Here is a 20,530-nt window from a genome sequence, read left to right as displayed (position 1 = left end):
AACATTAAAAGTTCCTTCAGTGTCAAGAAGGACTTGGTGCACACAAAAAATAAATACCCATTAGTTTTAATAAACTCTGCTTAGTTCAGCATTGTGTGGCTAAACAGTACAGACCTTTTCTGGACATTTCTTCGAGAGAATCCAGACCTTTCGTCTAGCCTTGAAAATTTACTCTTAGGTAAAATGCCTATGCTTCAGAGTTGTTCCTTTGACCAGTGGTTTAAATGTCATTTATAAATTAGCTAAATGAATGTCTAGGTGTTTTTCCTCAGGGGTTTGTAGCAGATGCAACTGTTGTTAAAATGGCTGGGCATTTTTAAGCATGACCTCAGATGACAAATTCTAGCCACCCCTTTTTGCAACTGTTGCTTGTAGTAGAAAGGAGAGAAAATTTGGATCTTCCCTAGTGCCCTGGATAGGGTATATCAATGAGGAATGTATAGCTTTGTTCCAGTAGTAATGCCAGTTACTCAGCTTAGTCACCTGCAACTATGCCCATCCTGGAATTATTAATTAACTTAGATTGGAAAGGACCTTGGAGATCATCTAGACAAATGCATTGCTCACAGCATGGCTGCCCTTAAATTTAGGTCAGACTGCTCTTATTTTCTGTCCTTTCAGTTCTTTAAACCATTCTCACCTAAACTCTCAGTAATCCACATACGTAACACTTCAGCTGAGGTCAAATAAATATCCAGACTTGCTGAACACATGAAGATTCAGTAATTGACAACCTCACTATAATTAGATAAAATCCCAGGTCTGAGGTAGAAGAGTGATGTTGAAACTCGCATTTGCCAGGCCTCTGGCTGAGAACACAGACCTTATTTCTGCTCTATAAACTCTACTTTGTAGGTGATTTTTTTCCATCTCTAACCTAAGGGGCCAGCAAGCTGCTGCTTCTTATAAATAGGTTCACTAAAATGGATGGTTATTAACTGTAGTAATAGTCTACAAAAGCCTGTCTTTCCTCTCAGTAATTCCCAGTTTACATTAGGAAGTATGAAGCTCTGGCTCTCTCTGTTTTCTTCCCTCAAGCTGGCAAATCAGTCGTGCATTAACCTGGCACACTAGCTATCAGCATGGCATCCCGGCACTTCCCTTTTGGCTGTGTACTGGAGTCACTTAGCTTCTACCTGATGCTCAGGTAATTTAGCCAGAGCTAGGAGAGGAGTTTTTTAGTCTTGTCTTCATCTGAGATCAAGGGAGTAGCTCTTTTTGTTCTTGAGTTCTCAGCCTCCTTGCTTGTCCTAGAGCCAGCAGTTTCCTGCTCTGCTGTCTGCATGCTAATCTTGCTTAACATATCATTCAGTAAAGAGACCTCCACTTCAGTTTCAAATTTGTTCCAACTTTCCTCACTCCCTCTTCCACCCTGCCAGTTTTTGGTGAAAGTATTGAACTTCAGACATGAGTGTTGGCTCTCCAAGGATACTTCCCTGGAATACAGTAGTGGGACAAATAATATTTCCCATCAACATGGCACTTTTCTAATTCCGGGCTGCAGTGTGGCCTCTAGCAAAAGTTGTCACTGCTGTAGGGGCTGAGCTCTTCTAATATGCAGCAGGATTGTGCAGCTGTCTGCAGGCTGCTCTGTGGTCTAGCATAGCCAGAGAGTTTCACATTCTCACCACTCCCTCTTCCAACATTGATCAAGTCTTGGCACAGCCATGGACTGCCAGTGTTGAGCAGTGGCAGCGTCAGGCAAACTCCACTGGTTTCACGCTGATGCATTCAGAGAATTCCACAGGGCACTATTCTGTCTTTTGTATGGTCAAGGAGTAGCACAAAAGCTGTGCATAGTAGCCAGTATCCAACTTCCCATGGTCCCTCAGTTTTCTGTCTTGTCTGCCTCAAGTCCTCTGCCCCTCAAAAAGGAGGTTTAATGGCTGGAGTCAGTTCAGTATCTGCCCAGATTCCTCCCGCTCCCTCAAAAACTGTTTGGCTTGCATTCCAAGTTGTAAGATTTGTGCAGGGATGTAACATGGTAGAGATTTTTACCACTAGACAGTACAGTGCTGATTCATCTCATGGCATTTACTGGTTGCGGCTGGCTTCCTAAGCTCTAAGTCTTAAGACCTGAACAAATCTTACAGAGGCACAGCAATGAAAATGTAGGTGCGTAAAGTACAGCATAAGCCACTTTTCTATGGTAATGTGATACCTTAAGGCTCATAGGGTCTTGGCAGGGTTATTAATAAGCAGTGCCAAATCGGTGTGTGAGAAGAAAAAGTGGGTTTACCTTTGTGCATCAATGCAGAAAGCTATTAAATGAGCACTTAAAAATCTTTTCGTTCTTGTAGTTCACATACACATTTGGTAGTTGGAGCAAAAAATATAGAATGCGCTCTGTGCATGATACCGTGACAAGCTTTAGGAATTGTGAGCAAGCTTAACGAGTAGTTTCTGAAAGCATGTAATACAAATCAGCAGTTGCAGCAGGAAGAGATTTAAGGAGCTATTGCAGAAGGAGTGCAAAAGAAGCAAGTCTTTCTCTACATGAACGTAACATGCTTAGGCGTGTGTGTTGTTTTCCTTCCTTGTATGTCTTGACAAAGTTGTTCAGAAATGACATTTTAATTTTACCATCGTTCAAGGGACATGGAGATTAATATGCTCTGGAGACTTTCCTGCTAGGGTGGCTTAATGAGGTCGTAACTATGAATGTGGAGGAGCAGGCTTAATGCAGGGCTTCTTCCAAGGAGGCGCTTCTCTCCAATGTAAAGCTTCCCTCCGGCATTCCTCTCCATTGAACCTTGTGCTGCTCCAGGAGATCAGATTATTTTCCGAGACTAGGGACTTTGCCTTGCCTGTTCTTCCTCCTTCTCACTGCAATCACATTTCCATGCAGGATGACAGGAGGAGTTTCTGTGAATGGTAAAAAAAGCAAAAGCATCTCTTGTATGTTTTCATATAGCTGTCCAAGGCAATGTTTGATTGTCACAGGATGTTAACGGTGTCATGGCTCAGTAGGGGCAGCTTCTGAACTGCCAGAAGGGAGGGGTTTGAACTCTGTTTAATAACTAGGTCTGGATGTGTGTGCAAATTCTCTAGTTTCAGGTTTAAACGATCTGATTGCTACTTCAGTTTCTGAAAATGTTTTCCAGTAGCAACACACCCTGATTGTGCAACCACTTACTCCCAGAGTTAATTGTAACCATATGAGTACACAATCCACATTCTTAAAGCTATTTCAAGGCACAGTGATACAGGATCAAACCACAATATGTAATTTATTTTAGAAATTACAAAAGCAGAATTATATATGTTGGATATTAAACCATCACAATTTAAGTGATATAAAACAAAGGGTTTTTTTAATCCCTTGCCTAGTAAATTCAGTGTATTTAAAAAAAAATAATCCACAGTCAACTATTTTTGCTGTCGATTTAAAAACAAACTCATAGTTACAAAATAATGTTGGTGGGTTTGTTAATTAAAGAAAAAATAAACCTTAATTCCAGTGGAAGTACCACCACTCCATGACCACCACCTGCTGATTGTCTAACACATGCGATTTGTAGCCAGACTCATTTTTAGGTCAACTATGTCATCCCAGAGACTTCTGGGAGATCTTCGTGCTGACATGTTTTAGTTAAGACAGTTTTACCTTCCAGGCCTTGACATGTAACTCTACAAAGCTCCCATGGAGTAATTATTTAAATTATATGAACTTTTCAATATTAAGACAACCTCAGATCGTGGATACACCAGTGAGCAATGTTGACCTTGCCATAGAAGGCATTTCCACCAGGTTATTAATTTAAGATTTCATCAGAACTGCTTTGAACTGACATGTCCACCTCTCCTGGGCACTCAGGGGAAAGTGCTTCAGTCTTCCATATATTGTAGGTCCCAGTGATGTGTGGTTTGTACCAGAGCCAGGATAAGTGTATGTACTTGGCACGTAGCTTGACTCTTCATGAGACACTAAAATAACTAGTTCCTGCTTGGTAGGCAGTTTTGGGGATAGTTCTGAGGCCATGTGTTTGAGGTCAGACACCACCTTACTTCTTACGGCTGTGGTCCAAGATTGAGTGTGATGATCTGGCAAAGTAAACTCTTGTCATGTTGCTGTTTCATTACAGGTATTCTGGCAACTTACATGACACCCAGCACATTTTGTGTTGTGTACTTCCTCTGGTCTGTCATCTGTTTAGTGTCAGTGTTTTTAGTTTGCCCACCCTGAAGTGACCCTGTTAGATCAGACTTGGCCCAAAATGCTGGTTCTGTAAAGTTAGTGTTTCAGTATTATTATTATTATTATTATTATAGTTACTTGCATACTCAGACATTTTAATTGTGGTAGTTGAACCACTTCACAAGCACTAACATACTTGTCCTTCTAATGGTGCTGTAGTAGGGAAATTTTTCCTCTCATATTTTGCAAGTTGGTAGCTGATCCACTAAGAGATCAAGGGCAATATGGTCCTGCATAAGGTAGACTTTCCATATTATACCATCTACAGTCAAGTCGCAGCAGACAACTAAGATTACTTGCTATATAAGGCTATTAAATCATGGCACCCTGTAGTATCAAAAGGCAAGGGGAGTGGCTGTCATCAGACACTCTAACTTGTGCTTTACATTTATCTTCTTTTTTCCTTTTTTTTCTTTTTTAAATAACTGAGCCACATAAGGCTTCTTAATGCTGATTCTACTCCCCAAAATGAGAAGGTAGTTGCTGATTAAGCAATGAAAGTGATTTGCTGATGCCTGGTGATCTTTCAGGAATCTACTTGGTTTGGATGTTTGTGGTCTGAGAGAGCAGACATGAACACTGATGTCAGCAGAGACTTCACATTTTGAAGACGGTTGTCCAGGAATAAACTTGTCAAGCCATAAGCCTTTCATCCTGCCTGTGTGCACATTTTCTGTTTTTGCATATTTCATTGGAGCAGGGGAAGGGATGGGGGGAGGAGGGACAAAAGCAAAGAAAGGAAAAAGAAAATTTCTTTAGAGAATCAAATAATATGCTTCTTTCCCCATTGTAATTCTTCTGGGCAAAAATCTGTCCTGTATCCATTTAATCTTTTAAATGCTGATACGTTCCTGCCATAGAAAATTCTGTCTCTGACTCAAGACTTATCTGAGGATCAACAAGAGTAAAAGCTAGCAGTGAGATATTATAACTTGAAATAAGACATAATTTAATAAATGTGTTTAAAACATGACCAAGAATACATGGCCAGATTTTATGTTTTGGACATGTCATGTTTCTGGATATAAGATATTTGAATGCACAGAGCTTCATTTGTTGTTTTGCAAGGAACGTTCGGAGTGCAGTATAATTAACTTGTTTCTAATGCTGTGGCTACAGCAGAATAATGAGTTGAACTTTTACTCAGTAAAAACAAATCCAAAAGCTGTAATGGATAAGCAACATGGCTTGTGCAGTTAATGCTCATATGTTTACTGGGGATGGAGCAGGGTATGTGTTAAGTATAGAACAACTTATCTTGTTTAAGTGAATTAAAATTCTCTTAGAGAGAGAGGAATTTTAAACATTTACATGTAAGTGTACTGAAACAGGGATATGGACATAGTATATTGATAGATAGTGCTCCCCAACATGCTTTGAATACACTATAACATCCCTTGAAAGTAAATAAATATAATCTATTTTGAAACTGGGAAAACTGGGGACTACAGTGAGTTGGCTAAGGAAACAGTATTATAACAGTGGAATTGGAATTCAACAGTTGCTCTTCTGTGTCTTGAGTCTCTTTGGTGCACCTCTTGATCTAGCCTCATAAAGCAAAAGGACCATTAAACTTCTAAAATTCAGGAAAAAACAATAAGAAATATTAGATTTACTTGCATTAGTGACACAGATAATTAAACATAGTATAATCTCCCGTTAAGATATCAGGTAAAAAATTTTATGAAACAGAGAAACATGTCAAGTTTTTTTTCTTGTGTTTTGCAATGTCAGTTTATGAAAGTCACCTGGTCTTTGAAAAGTCAGTTTACGTAAAGAGATTAACATAGTTATTTTTTTCTCCCTAGGAGTTAAGAGAGGACAACATCATATTAATTGAAACGAAGGCCATGCTAGAAGAACAGCTAACAATGGCAAGAGCTCGTGGTGATAAACTGCATGAATTAGAGAAGGAAAATTTGCAGTTGAAATCCAAACTTCATGATGTAGAGCTGGTATGCCCTCTCTTTTTCATTATGCTAATTTTTTGAACTTCTGTTTTTTGCGAGGTCACAGATTCATGTCACAGAAACCACTGGAAACAAGCAAATAAATCAACAGTGCTTTTAAAGAGGTCTTTAGTTTGAACTTCGTGTAGATGAATTCTTGAAATATTATAACATTAACAGTGTAAATATTGCCAATGCTACGTTGTGTGAGACTGATTAATTTAATTTTATGCAAGAAGGTATATCACAATTTTAAAATACAGGTTACTTTCATACATATTGATAACAGAGGTGTTAAAATCTTCCAGTTAAGTAGAAATCTCTTAGATATAGGTAATGACATCTACTGTAGTAAATGATCTTTCTTGTTGGAAACAAAACCCCTAGCCATTACAGTGACTTTAAGAATCCATTACCGCTGTAAAAGACACAAAATTACACAATATATTTCTGTGTAAATCAGAGACATGACTTATTGCTTCATAGACAAGGAAACATAAGAAGGGGCAGACTATTACCTACAAACAAAAAGCAACATTGGATTTTATAATCCCGCTAGAAATAATAAATACTCTTTTCATTTCTTGTATTTTACTTAACAGTCCTCCTCTTATTCCTCTGTGTTTTGAAATCTTGTGGGTTTAACTGCGTAGAGGTTTAACTGTATAGGGTTTCCAGCAGGGTCTGTTGGAAACAAAGATGTTGAGGGTGCTCTGTGGAGTTATGTTTAATGACTTATTCAGGGCATTATAAGGGTCACGTCATGCTCCAGCTTTAACAAAGTGGCTGGTGATTTTGAATGATGCTTTTCTGGGTGACTTGATGAATTTTTGGGTAGTGCTTTGTGAAAATTTGGGACCCTCTGAGGCACCACTTCAGCTCCCACAAATGCAAATGGCCAAAATAATCACAAGAAGCAATGGTAGATTCATTCTCCAGATCTATTTTCTGGATATTTTAAAACCCAGATTATGACGTTACTTGTCAATCCATATCACTGGATCCAAATTTGACGTGATGAGTTGAAGAAGCTCAGTAGAATTCAAGGTTATATCTGCAGAGTCTCCAGTGTGTCAGTGCATGATGCTACATGTTTTTGAAGAGTTTAGCTCTGGAGACAGCTTGAATCCAACCTGCCTTACTAGCCCCGGCTTGTACTGGCCCTGTCATCACCCAGTATGTTCTCACTCCAGTCACCCTCACTCCAAGTGTATCATGGACCTGAGCTAATTCTAAACAGGGCCAGTTGGGTATCTCTGCACTGCATTCTGTGGCACGTATGGTAGCCCACAGCAAACGTTTAGTGCTCTACATGTATTTCAATATAAAAGCACACAGTGTTTAAGGAGATTCTTCTGCCCTTGATGTGTGTTGTACTTGTAGCAGTTCAGCTGACAGAACAATCTTACAGATAAGCTGAATATGCATTTTCATTCATGCGTGTCTTGCACAGGACCGGGACACGGACAAGAAGAGAATTGAAGAGCTGCTGGAGGAGAACATGGTCTTGGAGATTGCACAGAAACAGAGCATGAATGAGTCTGCACACCTAGGCTGGGAACTAGAACAACTGTCTAAAAGCACAGATCTTGCAGATAGTGAGTACTAGCTGGGGTAGCTGCTGTTGTGTTTGTGGTTTCTTTCAGAGTAGACAGGTTGGTTGACTGAGACAGGAACAGAAGTTGAGTCCAAGCTTGGAGAACTTCCTTCATTCAGCCACTTGACTTTGAACTTAGTTTTTCAGAACTTCTAAAATGTATTCCTTCTAGTTTCTTTCACTTTCTTTTGAAAGCATTAAAATGTTTTATTTTGTTTGTCATGGAGAGAGTGACTTTTAAGCAAAACGATAAAGGCTAAAAAAAAAAAAAAAAAGAAAGCTTTGTACATGACACAGCAGAAGTGTCACACTGAACACTGGATATTTCTAACTGAATGGCTGGGAGGAGTCTGTGATCTTTAGTACAATTAGTACAGACAATTAGCTGGTCTTTAAGTCCCAGGAAGTAGTGTATGCTGAAGTCATTTATTTTTACTAGATACTGAAAAATGTGTACAGTTGAAATAACTGGCTGATCTTTTTTTTTTTTTAATGGTTGGTTTGATTTCCATAACTATCACAAACATAACTAATGCTTCCTTCACTAGTCAGGTTTTGGCATTGGTTTCTGTGTCTAACATTCATTCTGTCTATAATACCAGCCTAAACAATGCTAAATGGAACTTGGGAAATATAAGCTATTTTGTGCAGTTCAATGTGCAGCTTTTATTGATTACTCACCTGATTCTGCTAAGACTTGCATGTTTGGCTTTGTGTACCAGGAACAGTTTAACTTTAAAGGAACAAATTCAAGTAAGCAGATGTTCAGTTTTCAGTAAAGCTGTCTAGAAGAATAGCTTTGTCTTGTAAAATAGCTGAATGTGTGCCTGACACCAATTAGCAAACCTACTTGCTGTTTAGGATCCGAGTTCTCTTTACTAAGATTAATGGCTAATTAATTGTTACTTTTAATTAATAATCTTGCAAAGCAGGTTTACATTAGCCTGAGAAGTGAATTCTATTCCTCCTTATGTGTAATCAAGGATATTGCTTATTATATTAGTCAGTGGGGAAAAACCACAGTTCTCTCAAAAGTTACAAATTTTGATGAAGAGTATTTCAGAAAAACGTAGAAGTATCTAATTTTCTGGCTTGTTTCAAATAGCAAGTTTTGCCCCCTTCCTGATTTAGTTTCACTAGTGATGTAATAGAAGGAAGGATGCTAGTTTTATTTTGTTATCTCTTATTTATTCATTTCTGTCAAATATAACTTTCAAAATTTGTTCAACAAAATGGTTTAAAACAAATGAAAAAAGATGCAATTCCTTCACTGCACTGATACTTAGCATTTCAGCACTGGAGCTCCAGAACCTCTGATTAACCAAAGAAAAAGAGAGTAAGAGGAACTGAGAACATCAGTAATCTTTTGTATTTGGTAGGAAAAAAAAAATAGTGAAGGAAGCCTGATTTTAAAACAGATAAGAACATTAAACTTTGAAACTTTAGATTATTTCTCAGAAGTGCTGTCCTACTTTTACAATAATTCTCTTTAAGAAGTTCCATTTCAATGCACGTTGCTGTTTTGAATGCAGCTTTTTTGTACAAATAGAGTCAGTCTGCAAAGTTCTTCTGGAAAACCTCCTGTTCCTGGATTTCAAGTTGGGTCTGCAAGGGAGCAGATAGCAGAAGATTTTTACCTGCTAGTTTGGAATATTGTATTCAAAATCATTTAAAAAATAAGCATGGGAAAAAGTCATTTAGATGGGCTTTGCTTCAGGACAGAACTCAACTGGAATATTTAGTTAATGTTTACTGTTTGAGTCTTCATTTGACCAAAACTCTCCAAGTGATGCTTCATAAAAGAGACAAATGAGATTCTACCATTCTCAGAAACTTACCAGTTCTAAAGTACTCACTGTGCTGTATGTAATAGTGCTGATTATTTAGCAGGAGTGAATAATTTTCTGAGACTTAAAGACAATGTTAAAGTCAATTTCGTATGAAATGTGGTTTTGAGATGAAGGGTAGCAATTATTCCACATGAAACAGAGGGTTGCTCTTACAATTATTCAGGTGCTGAGCAGAGAAATGAACAGAACAATGAGGCTTTGGTGCTGGGAGTTAAGGCTGAGAGGTAGTGAGACTTTTGATCTACAAACATTTAGAGTAAAATAACATCTCTGTTGTAAAACTTGCATAAATTTTGTTAGTTCTGAGATTTCAACTTCAGACACTTCTCTATGATCAACATTCTCATGGATGTCCTCTGCCTGGGTACCTGGTAGTAAAATATCCTCCCTGGTTCAGCATATTCTTGATGAAGTAGGTGTGAAGATAAGCACTGGAACTCACTTCTATAAGAATTTTTTCCATTACTAAATATGCTTGAATACCTAATTTTTCACTAGCTTTTGGAAGTGCACCATCTTGCTGTTTTAGCAAACACTTCACAATGGCTTACTTTCTGCCTCAGTTTATTTCTTCTGATAGAAGTATGAGAGGGTATCAAAGTATATTTTGCTACTAACATTAAACATACTACTAACATGGCTAAAGCAACTTTAAGAAGAGTTAGGAAAGTAAGTAACTTTTAAGATGATTATCTGTTCAGATACTTCCCTATTTATTGAAGGTCTTAATTGTTATCTGTGAAAATGGATTCTGTTTTTAAAAAAAGTGTTTACTTAGCAGTCAAGCTGAAATGATAGGGATCTGACTGCAATTATCTTCATACAAGTGAATCTTAAGGACCTAGGAAGGGGGATATTTGTGAATTGGTTAGGGCCACCTTCTGATTCTCATGTTTCAACAGCCAGAAAGTCCTTTGTGTTTGAGTTGAATGAATGTGCTTCGAGTCGCATACTGAAGCTAGAGAAGGATAATCAGAGCTTGCAGAACACAATCCAAGAGCTGAGAGATGCCTCCTTGACCTCCAGAGAGAGCAGCCTAAAGTTTGTGGAACTGGAAAAGGAAAATCAACAGCTTAGCAAAAAGGTAATTTGCTCACAGGAACAAACAGCTCTTCGGTTTTTAAACACAGTGCACACAGGGCTGTATGGCACTCCTGAACAGTAAGGGATTGCAGGGAATTCACCCATGTTCCCCAGAAGACTGGGCATTTTGGGGCCCATCTATTTAATTGCTTTCTGACATTGGTGTATTCTGTTGCCTTCTACTTCACTGCCTACTTAGGTGCATCATTGTAAGCAAAAGTGACTGTTCCTGTTTCATAAAAGCTGTCTTTCAGTGCTCATTTGCCCCTGTCAGATTGTACTGTTGATTGTGTCCCTTTTTGTCATCTATGGTAGTCACTACTAGGCAAGGAAGCCATGGCCACATTGAACTATTTTGTTTGTTTGAAAGTTTTAATATTGCTTCCATGTAAGTCAAATAAATCACACAGGTGAATTCAGGTTAGTATATTTTTAAATAAGTTTTTTTTGCTGTCTGTAGTCCTGGATCAGCTCTTTCTCTGTCTTGTCCTTTGGCTATTAGAAGTTCTCTAGTGTCTCCCTCTCTGCAAAGGTCTGGGTTCTTTTAATCTTTGTAACAAACATGCAGGCCGTAACGTTTTAAATTTATTTTTATATATACGTGTGTAACGCTCTGTTATTAACTGTGATTACATTTAGCTCAAATGCCAGCTCAGTGCTTGTCCTTGTGAAACACAGTGCTCAGTTCACCTCCAACCACTAGCTTTGTTTTTGTCTGGCTGGTAACTTGCATCTTGAACTCTGATTAATTGAGCCAAGTGCCAGTGGGGAAAGAGGCTGCTTGCTAGTGTGAGTATAAAAAATTTCCATGTCAGTTTTTTTTCCACATTCATACCTTTGCTAAATTATCCAGAATATAAGGCTCACTTCTCCTTTTCCCATTACTGCTATAACCTGTATGTGTGAGACATTGATACAAAGATTTCTGGCCTGCTTATGGGCTAACTGAATGCTTTAAAGGACAAGGGGAGAAAGAACGTGGATATGAAATGCTGGTCATGGATTACCAGATTGTAACTAGCAGAGTGCCAGTTTCTCTGCCAAGGAGAACAGGTATGCATCACTGGATCACTCCCATCTTCTGGAGACATTCTTTCGCCAAGTTGAGAGACCAGTTCTGCTTCTTGGCCGCCTTCTGTGAATGAGGAAAACTGCAAAAATTCAGTTCACTGTACTCTTCCTCCCACACTCCCATTTATGACCTGTTGTGTATGAGTAATTTAATCCAGCTCTAATTTACATGCTTAAAATTTGAGATCAAGGCATATAAAGCACTCAGCAGATACCTGTGGTATATCTGCAATTTAAGTCACTTGAACAACTGTGGTCAACCTTTAGCTTTGCCCCAGGCACATTCCTGTGGGCACCTCTTGTTATGGCATTGTATTGGTGCCAACAGTTGTGATTCCAGAATTAGTCTCATGTTTTTGATGATGATGAGTGCGTTGGCATGGTGGGGTCACCTACAGGTCTAGTAGTTAAATAAGACAAAAACCAGTAGTGGGGAATGCCTGTGTGGTGAAAGGGCTGCCCTGTATACATCAGACCAATGAGGAAAAAATGACAGTTAAAAATACTACTATTAAGAGCAGTTGAAATGCATGAACTCTTCACCAGAGAAACACCGAATATGATGCGAGCTGTTGACTGAATAGCACAGGCCAGTCAAGTTGTTGATGGACTTTACCTCCCATTCAGAGAGATTTGGGGTAAAAAGGTAGCGGACAGTATTCTGTAGTCTGTGAGAGACATACAGTTGTCTCTCAGTGTACAGAGACCTGATACATGATGTGTAAAATAGTCTTGATTTCATAGAATCATAGAATATTTGGGGTTGGAAGGGACCTTTACAGGTCATCTAGTCCAACCCTCCTGCAGTGAGCAGGGACACCTTTAACTACATCAGGTTGCTCAGGGCCCCATCCAGCCTGACCTTGAATGTTTCCAGGGATGGGGCATCTGCCACCTGTCCGGGCAACCTGTTCCAGTGCCTCACTACCCTCATTGTAAAAAATTTCTTTCTTAAATCCAGTCTAAATCTGCCCTCCCTTAGTTTAAAACCGTTGCTCCTTGTCCTGTCACAACAGGCCTTGCTAAAAAGTCTGTCCCTGTCTTTCCTATAGGCCCCCTTTAAGTACTGGAAGGCTGCTATAAGTTCTCCCCACAGCCTTCTCTTCTCCAGGCTGAACAACCCCAACTCTCTCAGCCTGTCCTTGTAGGAGAGGTGCTCCAGCCCTTGGATCATTTTTGTGGCCCTCCTGTGGACCTGCTCCAACAGCTCCATGTCCTTCTTGTGCTGAGGGCTCCAGAGCTGGACGCAGAACTCCAGGTGAGGTCTCACCAGAGTGGAGCAGAGAGGCAGAATCACCTCCCTCAATGTGCTGTCCACTCTTTTTTTGATGCAGCCCAGGATACAGTTGGCCTTCTGGGCTGTGAGGGCGCATTGTCGGCTCATGTCCAGCTTTTCATCCACCGGTATCCCCAAGTCCTTCTTGGTAGGGCTGCTCTCTCAACCCCTTCATCCCCCAGCCTGTATTGATACTGGATGTTGCCCTGACCCAGGTGCCTGCACTTGGCCTTGAACCTCATGAGGTTCATGTGGGCCCACTTCTCCAGCTTGTCCAGGTCCCTCTGGATGGCATCCTGTCCCTCAGGCGTGTCAACCGCACCACTCAGCTTGGTGTTGTCTGCAGACTTGCTGAGGGTGCACTCGATCCCACTGTCTGTGTCATTATGAAGATATTATTGTCCCAGTACGGACCCCTGAGGGAGACCAGTCGTCACAGATCTCCATCTGGACATTGAGCTGTTGACCACTACTCTCTGGATGTGACTGTCCAACCAATTCCTCATCCACTGAATGGTTCAGCCATCAAATCTGTATCTCTCCAATTTAGAGAGAAGGATGTTGTGGGGGACTGTGTCAGAGGCCTTACAGAAGTCCAGATAGATGACATCCGTAGCTCTTCCCTTGTCCACTGATGTAGTCACTCCATCACAGAAGGCCACTAGGTTTGAGATGCTTGAAAATTTTTTTTTTAATCTTCTCTTCCTCTAACGTGCTTTTGTATTTCTCTCACACATGTATCTCCTAAACTAGAGGGTATGCATGTCCACAAGGGGGTGTGCTAGGGGAAAGGGGAATAGTAGGGGAAATCTCTGATTCATTGCAGAATGGCCTCTACAGTAGGCAGAGGAGAGGGTAACAGTTCTTAAGGACTGTTAATGACAAGCATGTATAAAGACACAGAACAAGAGATAAAGAAGTGTTTTTCTCAAATTTATGTCTATGGTTTTTTTGTAACTTTCCTGAGATACCCATAGTAAAATCTTGCCTCCCTAAAGTCATTTAGCTGGATTCAGATTTCATCCACTGTCTGAGACTTTCAAAAATTGTCTGAGTATGCTTGGCTGTCTACTGATCTAGTGCTTGGAAGGATCATGTAGCCGGAACAGGATTATTCAGGTAGTACAAGAGGAGATGATACGAAGGAAAAGCCATGTCCATATTATTTTCCTTTCTTGCAGAGTTTTCAGAGGAGCTAATAACAGAAGACCCTCCTTTCAGGCACAGTCCCAAATACCTGTTTGTTTTCTCTGCATTCCTAACTTCTTGGAGTGAAACAAGCTGTAAACAGTAGTTTCTTACTTGCCTTCAGTTTTGTGGGAGGTGCTAATGAAGACCAGCTATTGCTGATTACTGAGTTTATGTTCCAGCTTTCTCTGAACAGCTCCTTTGAGACCAATGAACCTTAACGTGGTTACATTTGTAACTGTTAAGCCCTTCTTATCTCCAATCTGGGCAGCCCCTGCTTGTTTAAACACTTCCTGTAATGAGGCATATGTTGACATAGGCAGAGCCCAGCCTCCAGCCATTTCCCACTTGTAAGAATTATTGTTAATACCTTTTTCATTGACATTTTCACTGTTGGCAAAGTTCATAATACCGATACAAAAAAATGAGCTGATACTTGTGCAAAGCTGTAGGTGCTCACAGTACTTTACAAGCATAAAAAGGAATACTTTCTGAACTGGGGAGCCTAGCTCTCTGAACCCCTTGCTTCTAAATACTGAAGAGCTACTGCTTTTCAGTGCTTGGTGCATGTACAAGTACAACTTTAAAAAGGAGGGAGTAAGGAGACATGATTCATTGTAGGACTGAGACCTTATTCACAGATCTTTCAAATCCAGTATTGTCACCTGCTGGGGAAAACAGAAGGCCAACAGATTACAGGGAGAGGGAAGGTAAATGTGGAAACTCCAGTGCTTTTACTCTGTTCCTGGTTGTTGTTTTTTTGTTGTTGTTTGTTTGTTTTAATTCTGTTGCTCACTGAATTGTATTAATAACTTTCTCCACATTCACTGGTAGATTAAGGCCATCAGTGATGGAGAGGCTTGGAGGAGGCAAGTCCCTCAGAAAGGTGAGTGCCAGAAACTTAATCACTGATGACAGGAGCACAACAGGGCATTCAGGCAGGTGAAGCATTTCTACTGCTGTACCTTATATGCTCTGATCTTAATAGGCATGAAGGAGATTCTTGGCACTGTGAGAAAAACAAACCAGCCCATTTCTTCCTCTGAGACTAGCAAGCTGCAGAAGGGAAGGATTACATCTTTCAGCCATAGTCCCCATCTCATTCCTCTCTGGTCTTCAAAATAACTTACAGTGCAAACAGTCATTGTGTCAGGCTGTGGCTGATGTGTTTTGGTGTGTTCTCTCCACACAGATTGAGAAATTGCAAAATCAAATTGAAAAAGAGAAGCAAAGTAATCAAGATCTGGAGACCTTGAGCGAGGAACTGATAAAAGATAAGGAACAGCTACAAGTCGTCATGGAGACTCTAAAAGCTGACAAAGACAGACAGGTGCAAACTTCACAAATGTAATATAAAAATATATGCTCAGTAATGGTAGTTTACCGATGTCATTTAGAGCATCTGATTCTTTCAGGAGACAGGGCAATTTGAGAGCTATTAAGTGCAGGTTGAACTTGTTCAAATGCAGGTAAAAGGTTTCTTCGAGTAAAAGAGCCCAGCATGTTTTGGTAGCTACTGCTCCTGTAGCTATAGGGAGATCTGCATGCTGTTGTAAGGACAGACCTTCCCTCTTTGGGGAGAAAAGCCCTGGATCTTACTAAATGGGATTCTCAACCAGAATCTTGGAGGAATCTTGGAGGATTCTCACCCAGACTTCTACCTGGGAAACTGCACTTTACCACCAAAGTCCTACATTTCAGTTAGAACACATACAGACTGTTTGTGGTAAGAATTAATGAATGCTTCACAGGTAGGGCAGGAAGTAAAAACAGAAGTATCCTCACTCGTCAGAAAAGGGCAGATTCTGATTTTTTTAGGTATAAGTCCTTTTTGATGTCTGTGGATGTTGTCTAGATAAGAATCAAATGCAAATTGCAGTCTAAATCACAATTGCTTCAGCTGAAATTTGGCCAGTGGGGCAAGTGTACTGTTTTTACAGAAAGTGTGTCCTCAATGAGATCTATAACTGCTATAAATTTTCAAATGTTTTGCAGTTTCTGATGCTTTATCAGAGAGAATTTGTATCTTTGGATCCCAAAGATGGGAATGTAAACCTAAACAGAAAGATACCCTTTATTATGAATGATTCTTAGCAAAGCATCCTCTCCACAGTGTTTTCTGAAGGTCACTTGTCCACTTTCTCCCTCTGCCTTGACCTTCTTAGCTGGTAGGAGGAATATAGCACCATTTTTAATTTGTTAGAATCCCATGTTACCAGAGGTAACAATTTTTTTTCATATATTTTTGTTGGTTTTAGTCAGGGAAAACTGTTGTGGAATTTGTCTTTGATTACATGGACGTGGTTTTGTCCTGTCTGCTGCAGGACTAATTTATACTGCACATCGTAAGGTAGATGAATAACATTTGCATGAATTTTTTATTGTTTATGTAGATAAAGGACCTTAAACAAGAAAACGGTCACCTTAATCAAGTGGTCTTATCCCTGAGACAAAGATCTCAAGTGAGCAGCGAGGCAAGAGTAAAAGATATTGAAAAAGAGAACAAGATCCTTCATGAAACAGTTACAGAGACTAGTAGCAAACTGAGCAAGCTGGAATTTGAGAAGAAACAATTGCAAAAGGATTTTGACCAGGTTAAAGAAAAAGTGGAAAGAGTGGAAGAAATGGAAAAAGAGCTCCATCGGCTGGAGAGAGAGAATGAACAGCTCACAAAGAAGGCAGCAGCAATGAAAATAGTGACAGAAAAGGTTGAAGTTCTTGAGCAGGAGAATGGGGATCTGGAAGTGGAAAATAGGAAGCTAAGAAAATCCCTGGACACGTTGCAGAATATTTCCATCCGGCTAGGGGACCTGGAAAGGGACAACAAGCAACTGGATGAAGAAAATCTGGAGCTTAGGAGAGTGGTGGAGACCATGAGATTTACCAGCACAAAAATGGCACAAATAGAAGCAGAAAATAAAGATTTAGAGAGGGAGAAAGAAGACTTAAGGAAGAATGTGGAAATGTTAAAAGCCATGAGCAAGAAATCTGAGAGGCTGGAGTTAAGCTATCAGAGTGTCACCTCTGAAAACCAGAGACTTCGGCAAATCTTGGAGAACAGCAGCAAAAAGATCCAGGAGCTAGAAAAAGAAGTACAGGGGATGGAGAGTGAAAATCAGGTCCTCCAGAGAAACCTTGAGGAGCTAAAGATTTCTGTCAAACGGCTAGAGAAGTTAGAAAAGGAGAACAAAGCCCTAGAACAAGAAACGTCTCAGCTTGAGAAAGACAAAAAAATGCTAGAGAAAGAAACAAAACGGCTTTGGCAGCAAGTGGAGCTGAAAGATGCTATTTTGGATGATAGTACAGTAAAGTTGGCAGTTGCTGAGAAAGAAAACAAGACATTAGAAAAGGAAATTGCTCGATTCAGAGATTCATCTAATAAGCTGAAAGAATTTGAAAAGGACAATAAAGATCTCATAAAGCAAGCTACAATTGATAAAAGAACACTAGCTACATTGAGAGAGGTAAGCAAAAGAATACTCCTGGTTTCAGTATGATGCTATTTTTTTTCGGCTCTGTGAAGTACCAAAGGGAGACCACTGCCCCATGACTATTTAATACATGGGCTAGGAGATCTTCACAGCCTTAACAGCCATCACTGGATAGTGTTGCCTTGGAAAGTGGAACCTGCCAAAAATTGCAATGTGGCACTTTGTGTCCATAAACACAATATCTCCAAATGACATCTTTTTTCATGCAGAATAGGGTTTTAACACAGCTCCCATGTGATAGCTGTAAACCAAAGGCTTTGATACTTTCTCTTAACCCTCTGACCACAAAGTTGTTTGCTAACATGAGAGCTCCAGCAGGGGAGATTGACTCTTAAGCCTAGAAATTAGAGCACTCGTTGAGGACACATTAACATCCCAGTTCTAAAACAGACTTAGCCAAGACAAGAACCATCCCAGATGTCCAACCTAACCCTTTCAAAAACAGCTGTACCAAGTTTTTGCTTTACAACTACCTACAGTGTTTTTCCCCAAAAGCTTCCATGTAGAGTAAGAGCATGCTAAGCAGCTCTGTTGTGAAGCAGCAGTGATCTCTTCCAGCACCCCTCTCCACTGCAGAATGCAGTAATTGCACTTTTCCTAGTAGTCATCTTTTTAAAATACACAATTAGCATTAGGATATTGACAAACCAACGATGTGTGTGCCAGAACCTGATACTCTTACAAGTGGCCTATGAGCAGATTCAGGTTATTGCAACTTGCTCTCATTGCCTGCCCCAGCTGCTGTTGTCCTGCCGGAAACAGGATTTCCCTTGAAAGAGCATTCAAAAGAAAACAGTCAATGCTGCAGTAGCTCAGTGAAATAAATAAGTTTAGCAAGACTGATGTAGTTAAGCAATTTACTTACTTGAAGATTTAGTTTTATTTTAGTTTTTGAAGCATTAGTGTAATTTTGAGGAGGAAAAAAAGCTTATCAGAAACATTTAAAACAGTCCCAAGTTGTGTTTCTATCCAACTTTCCTAAAATAAATAATCGGATTTCTGAGAAGGCTCCTTTTTAATCTTTCCCTTCTCAGACTTCTGCAAATTTCCAGTGGTGCAGAACCATACAGAAGCATATCTTCTTTTCCTTAGTTACTTTCTCTAGATGCTACAGAAGGATTTCATGGATGTTGAAGGGACCTGTTTACAGGCCATGGGCTGGCACTGACCTTAACCTTACCTTTTTTTCCCTTGCCATGTGAATGAATATGTGGCTAAATTTGTGATATCAGAGGACTATCGTATACCTACAGTTTATGTTTAACAAAGTATTTTTTAAAATTTTGTTCTTGCTTCTGTTTGATATCCAGGATAATTTTTTTTTCTTACTGGAAGTGCTTCAGGAACTTTGTTCTTTTCTCATGCCTTGTTTAAGAAAACTTTTGAGCAGAAACATGAGCAATGTAGTTCTCTATGGTCCATTTGCATTTCAGAGAATTTTGAATGGTAGGAATCTTTGAACTTGGCCATGTTCACCAAAAATGATTTGTCCTTTTTTAAACATGCAGGCTGTTGTTATGTCTTCTCAGGCCATTTCCACACAGACCACTTTACTGGCATAACAGCAAAGCATTGGCCCAATATACCTTCTGGTACAACTCCATCACATCTCTTCCTCGTATGACTTCCTTGTCTGGTCCTACTTAAGATTCTTCCGAAGAAACCTAAGTGAAACCAGAATGGGCCAGTAGATACCAGAATAAGTGACCACGCTCTGTAGTCTCCAGAGCTGTCCTGTCTCTTACACGACAATGTGATTATGCTTTTTTAATTTTGGCAGTAATTTACCATGTGTCAGAAACTCAGAGTCAATAGCAAAAATGCGCTATTACCAAGTCCCTTGATAATAACCTCTTAACCATATTATCTCAGGAAGCTTTCATACTGAAGTCCTGTCACTCTGTGTGTGTTCCAGTGTTGGCTGGGCTTTTCAGGAGGGCTTTTTGTCGTAGCTGAGAGGTGGGAACTCCCTCTGCTGGTGTCCCCTGACCTGCACACAGCCCTTCCGTGGTACAAGGGCAGGATGTCTCCTGGCCTGCACACATTCCCTCTTTAGGCAGGCGGGCAGGATGCCAGCGTTGGCAGAAGTAATTCAGTGCAGTGAACGAGACAAAGGCCAAAAGAAGCATTCTTCACATTTATTCCAAGTAAACTATAAATAAAAGCAATCAGTTTAATTCTGCACTCAGCTGTCACTGATGAAGAATTTTAGCTGACCTTCTTGGAACTAGGATTTTATCCATTTACTTTTTCAGTACTTTTAAAAAAAATCTATAGTGCTGGATAATTATCACCACCCTTTGCACAGCAACTAATCATGTTAGTGCTGTTACAGGATTTGGTCCTGGAGAAGCTGAAGAGTCAACAGTTGTCTAGTGAGCTGGACAAACTGAGCCAGGAACTGGAGAAGATAGGATTGAACAAAGAGCTGCTGCTACAGGATGACAACAGCAATGATGACACGTAAGGAAACTGAGCTCTCTTAGTCATTCTTTTGATACTGCAGGCTTTTCCTCAGCCTGACTCAAGCCCTTTGCCTTTGTTTTTGGTTTTCATCTGTCTCACTCTAGTTACCCTTACCAATTTTGGACATAAAGCATATTTTTCTGTAGCAAGTTTAGCAGTATACTGCCAGTTTTGCAAAACTCTTCCTTGGATGGAAGGAAGAAATATAATTTTCTCTCTCCACGCTAGCCAGTACTACCGTCCCCCTCTACTTCCCAGTAGAGTAGCTGGGTAGCTATTTCAGTGTGTATTCCTCCTCATATTCTCTTTACAAGTAAGAATAGTGTCTGTTAAACAGTGTCTGTCATTACTGCATGTAACT

General features: G+C 40.0%; 1 protein-coding gene across 5 annotated transcripts in view; it reads left to right on the top strand.

Annotated features, from left to right (window-relative positions):
* The window catches only part of CCDC88C (coiled-coil domain containing 88C), a 101,316-nt gene that overhangs the window by 56,549 nt on the left and 24,237 nt on the right, over window positions 1-20,530 (top strand). For all 5 annotated transcript variants that reach the window (XM_072863669.1, XM_072863668.1, XM_072863667.1 and 2 more), the window contains exons 11-16: window positions 6,007-6,153; window positions 7,601-7,745; window positions 10,497-10,678; window positions 15,405-15,542; window positions 16,606-17,676; window positions 20,039-20,166. In XM_072863669.1, the coding sequence (XP_072719770.1) occupies window positions 6,007-6,153; window positions 7,601-7,745; window positions 10,497-10,678; window positions 15,405-15,542; window positions 16,606-17,676; window positions 20,039-20,166 (1,811 nt within the window). The remainder of the gene's footprint in view (window positions 1-6,006; window positions 6,154-7,600; window positions 7,746-10,496; window positions 10,679-15,404; window positions 15,543-16,605; window positions 17,677-20,038; window positions 20,167-20,530) is intronic.

The sequence above is a fragment of the Ciconia boyciana genome, chromosome 6, assembly GCF_034638445.1.
Source record: "Ciconia boyciana chromosome 6, ASM3463844v1, whole genome shotgun sequence".
Lineage (NCBI taxonomy): Eukaryota > Metazoa > Chordata > Aves > Ciconiiformes > Ciconiidae > Ciconia > Ciconia boyciana.
This window is presented reverse-complemented; position numbering and strand designations above follow the sequence as displayed.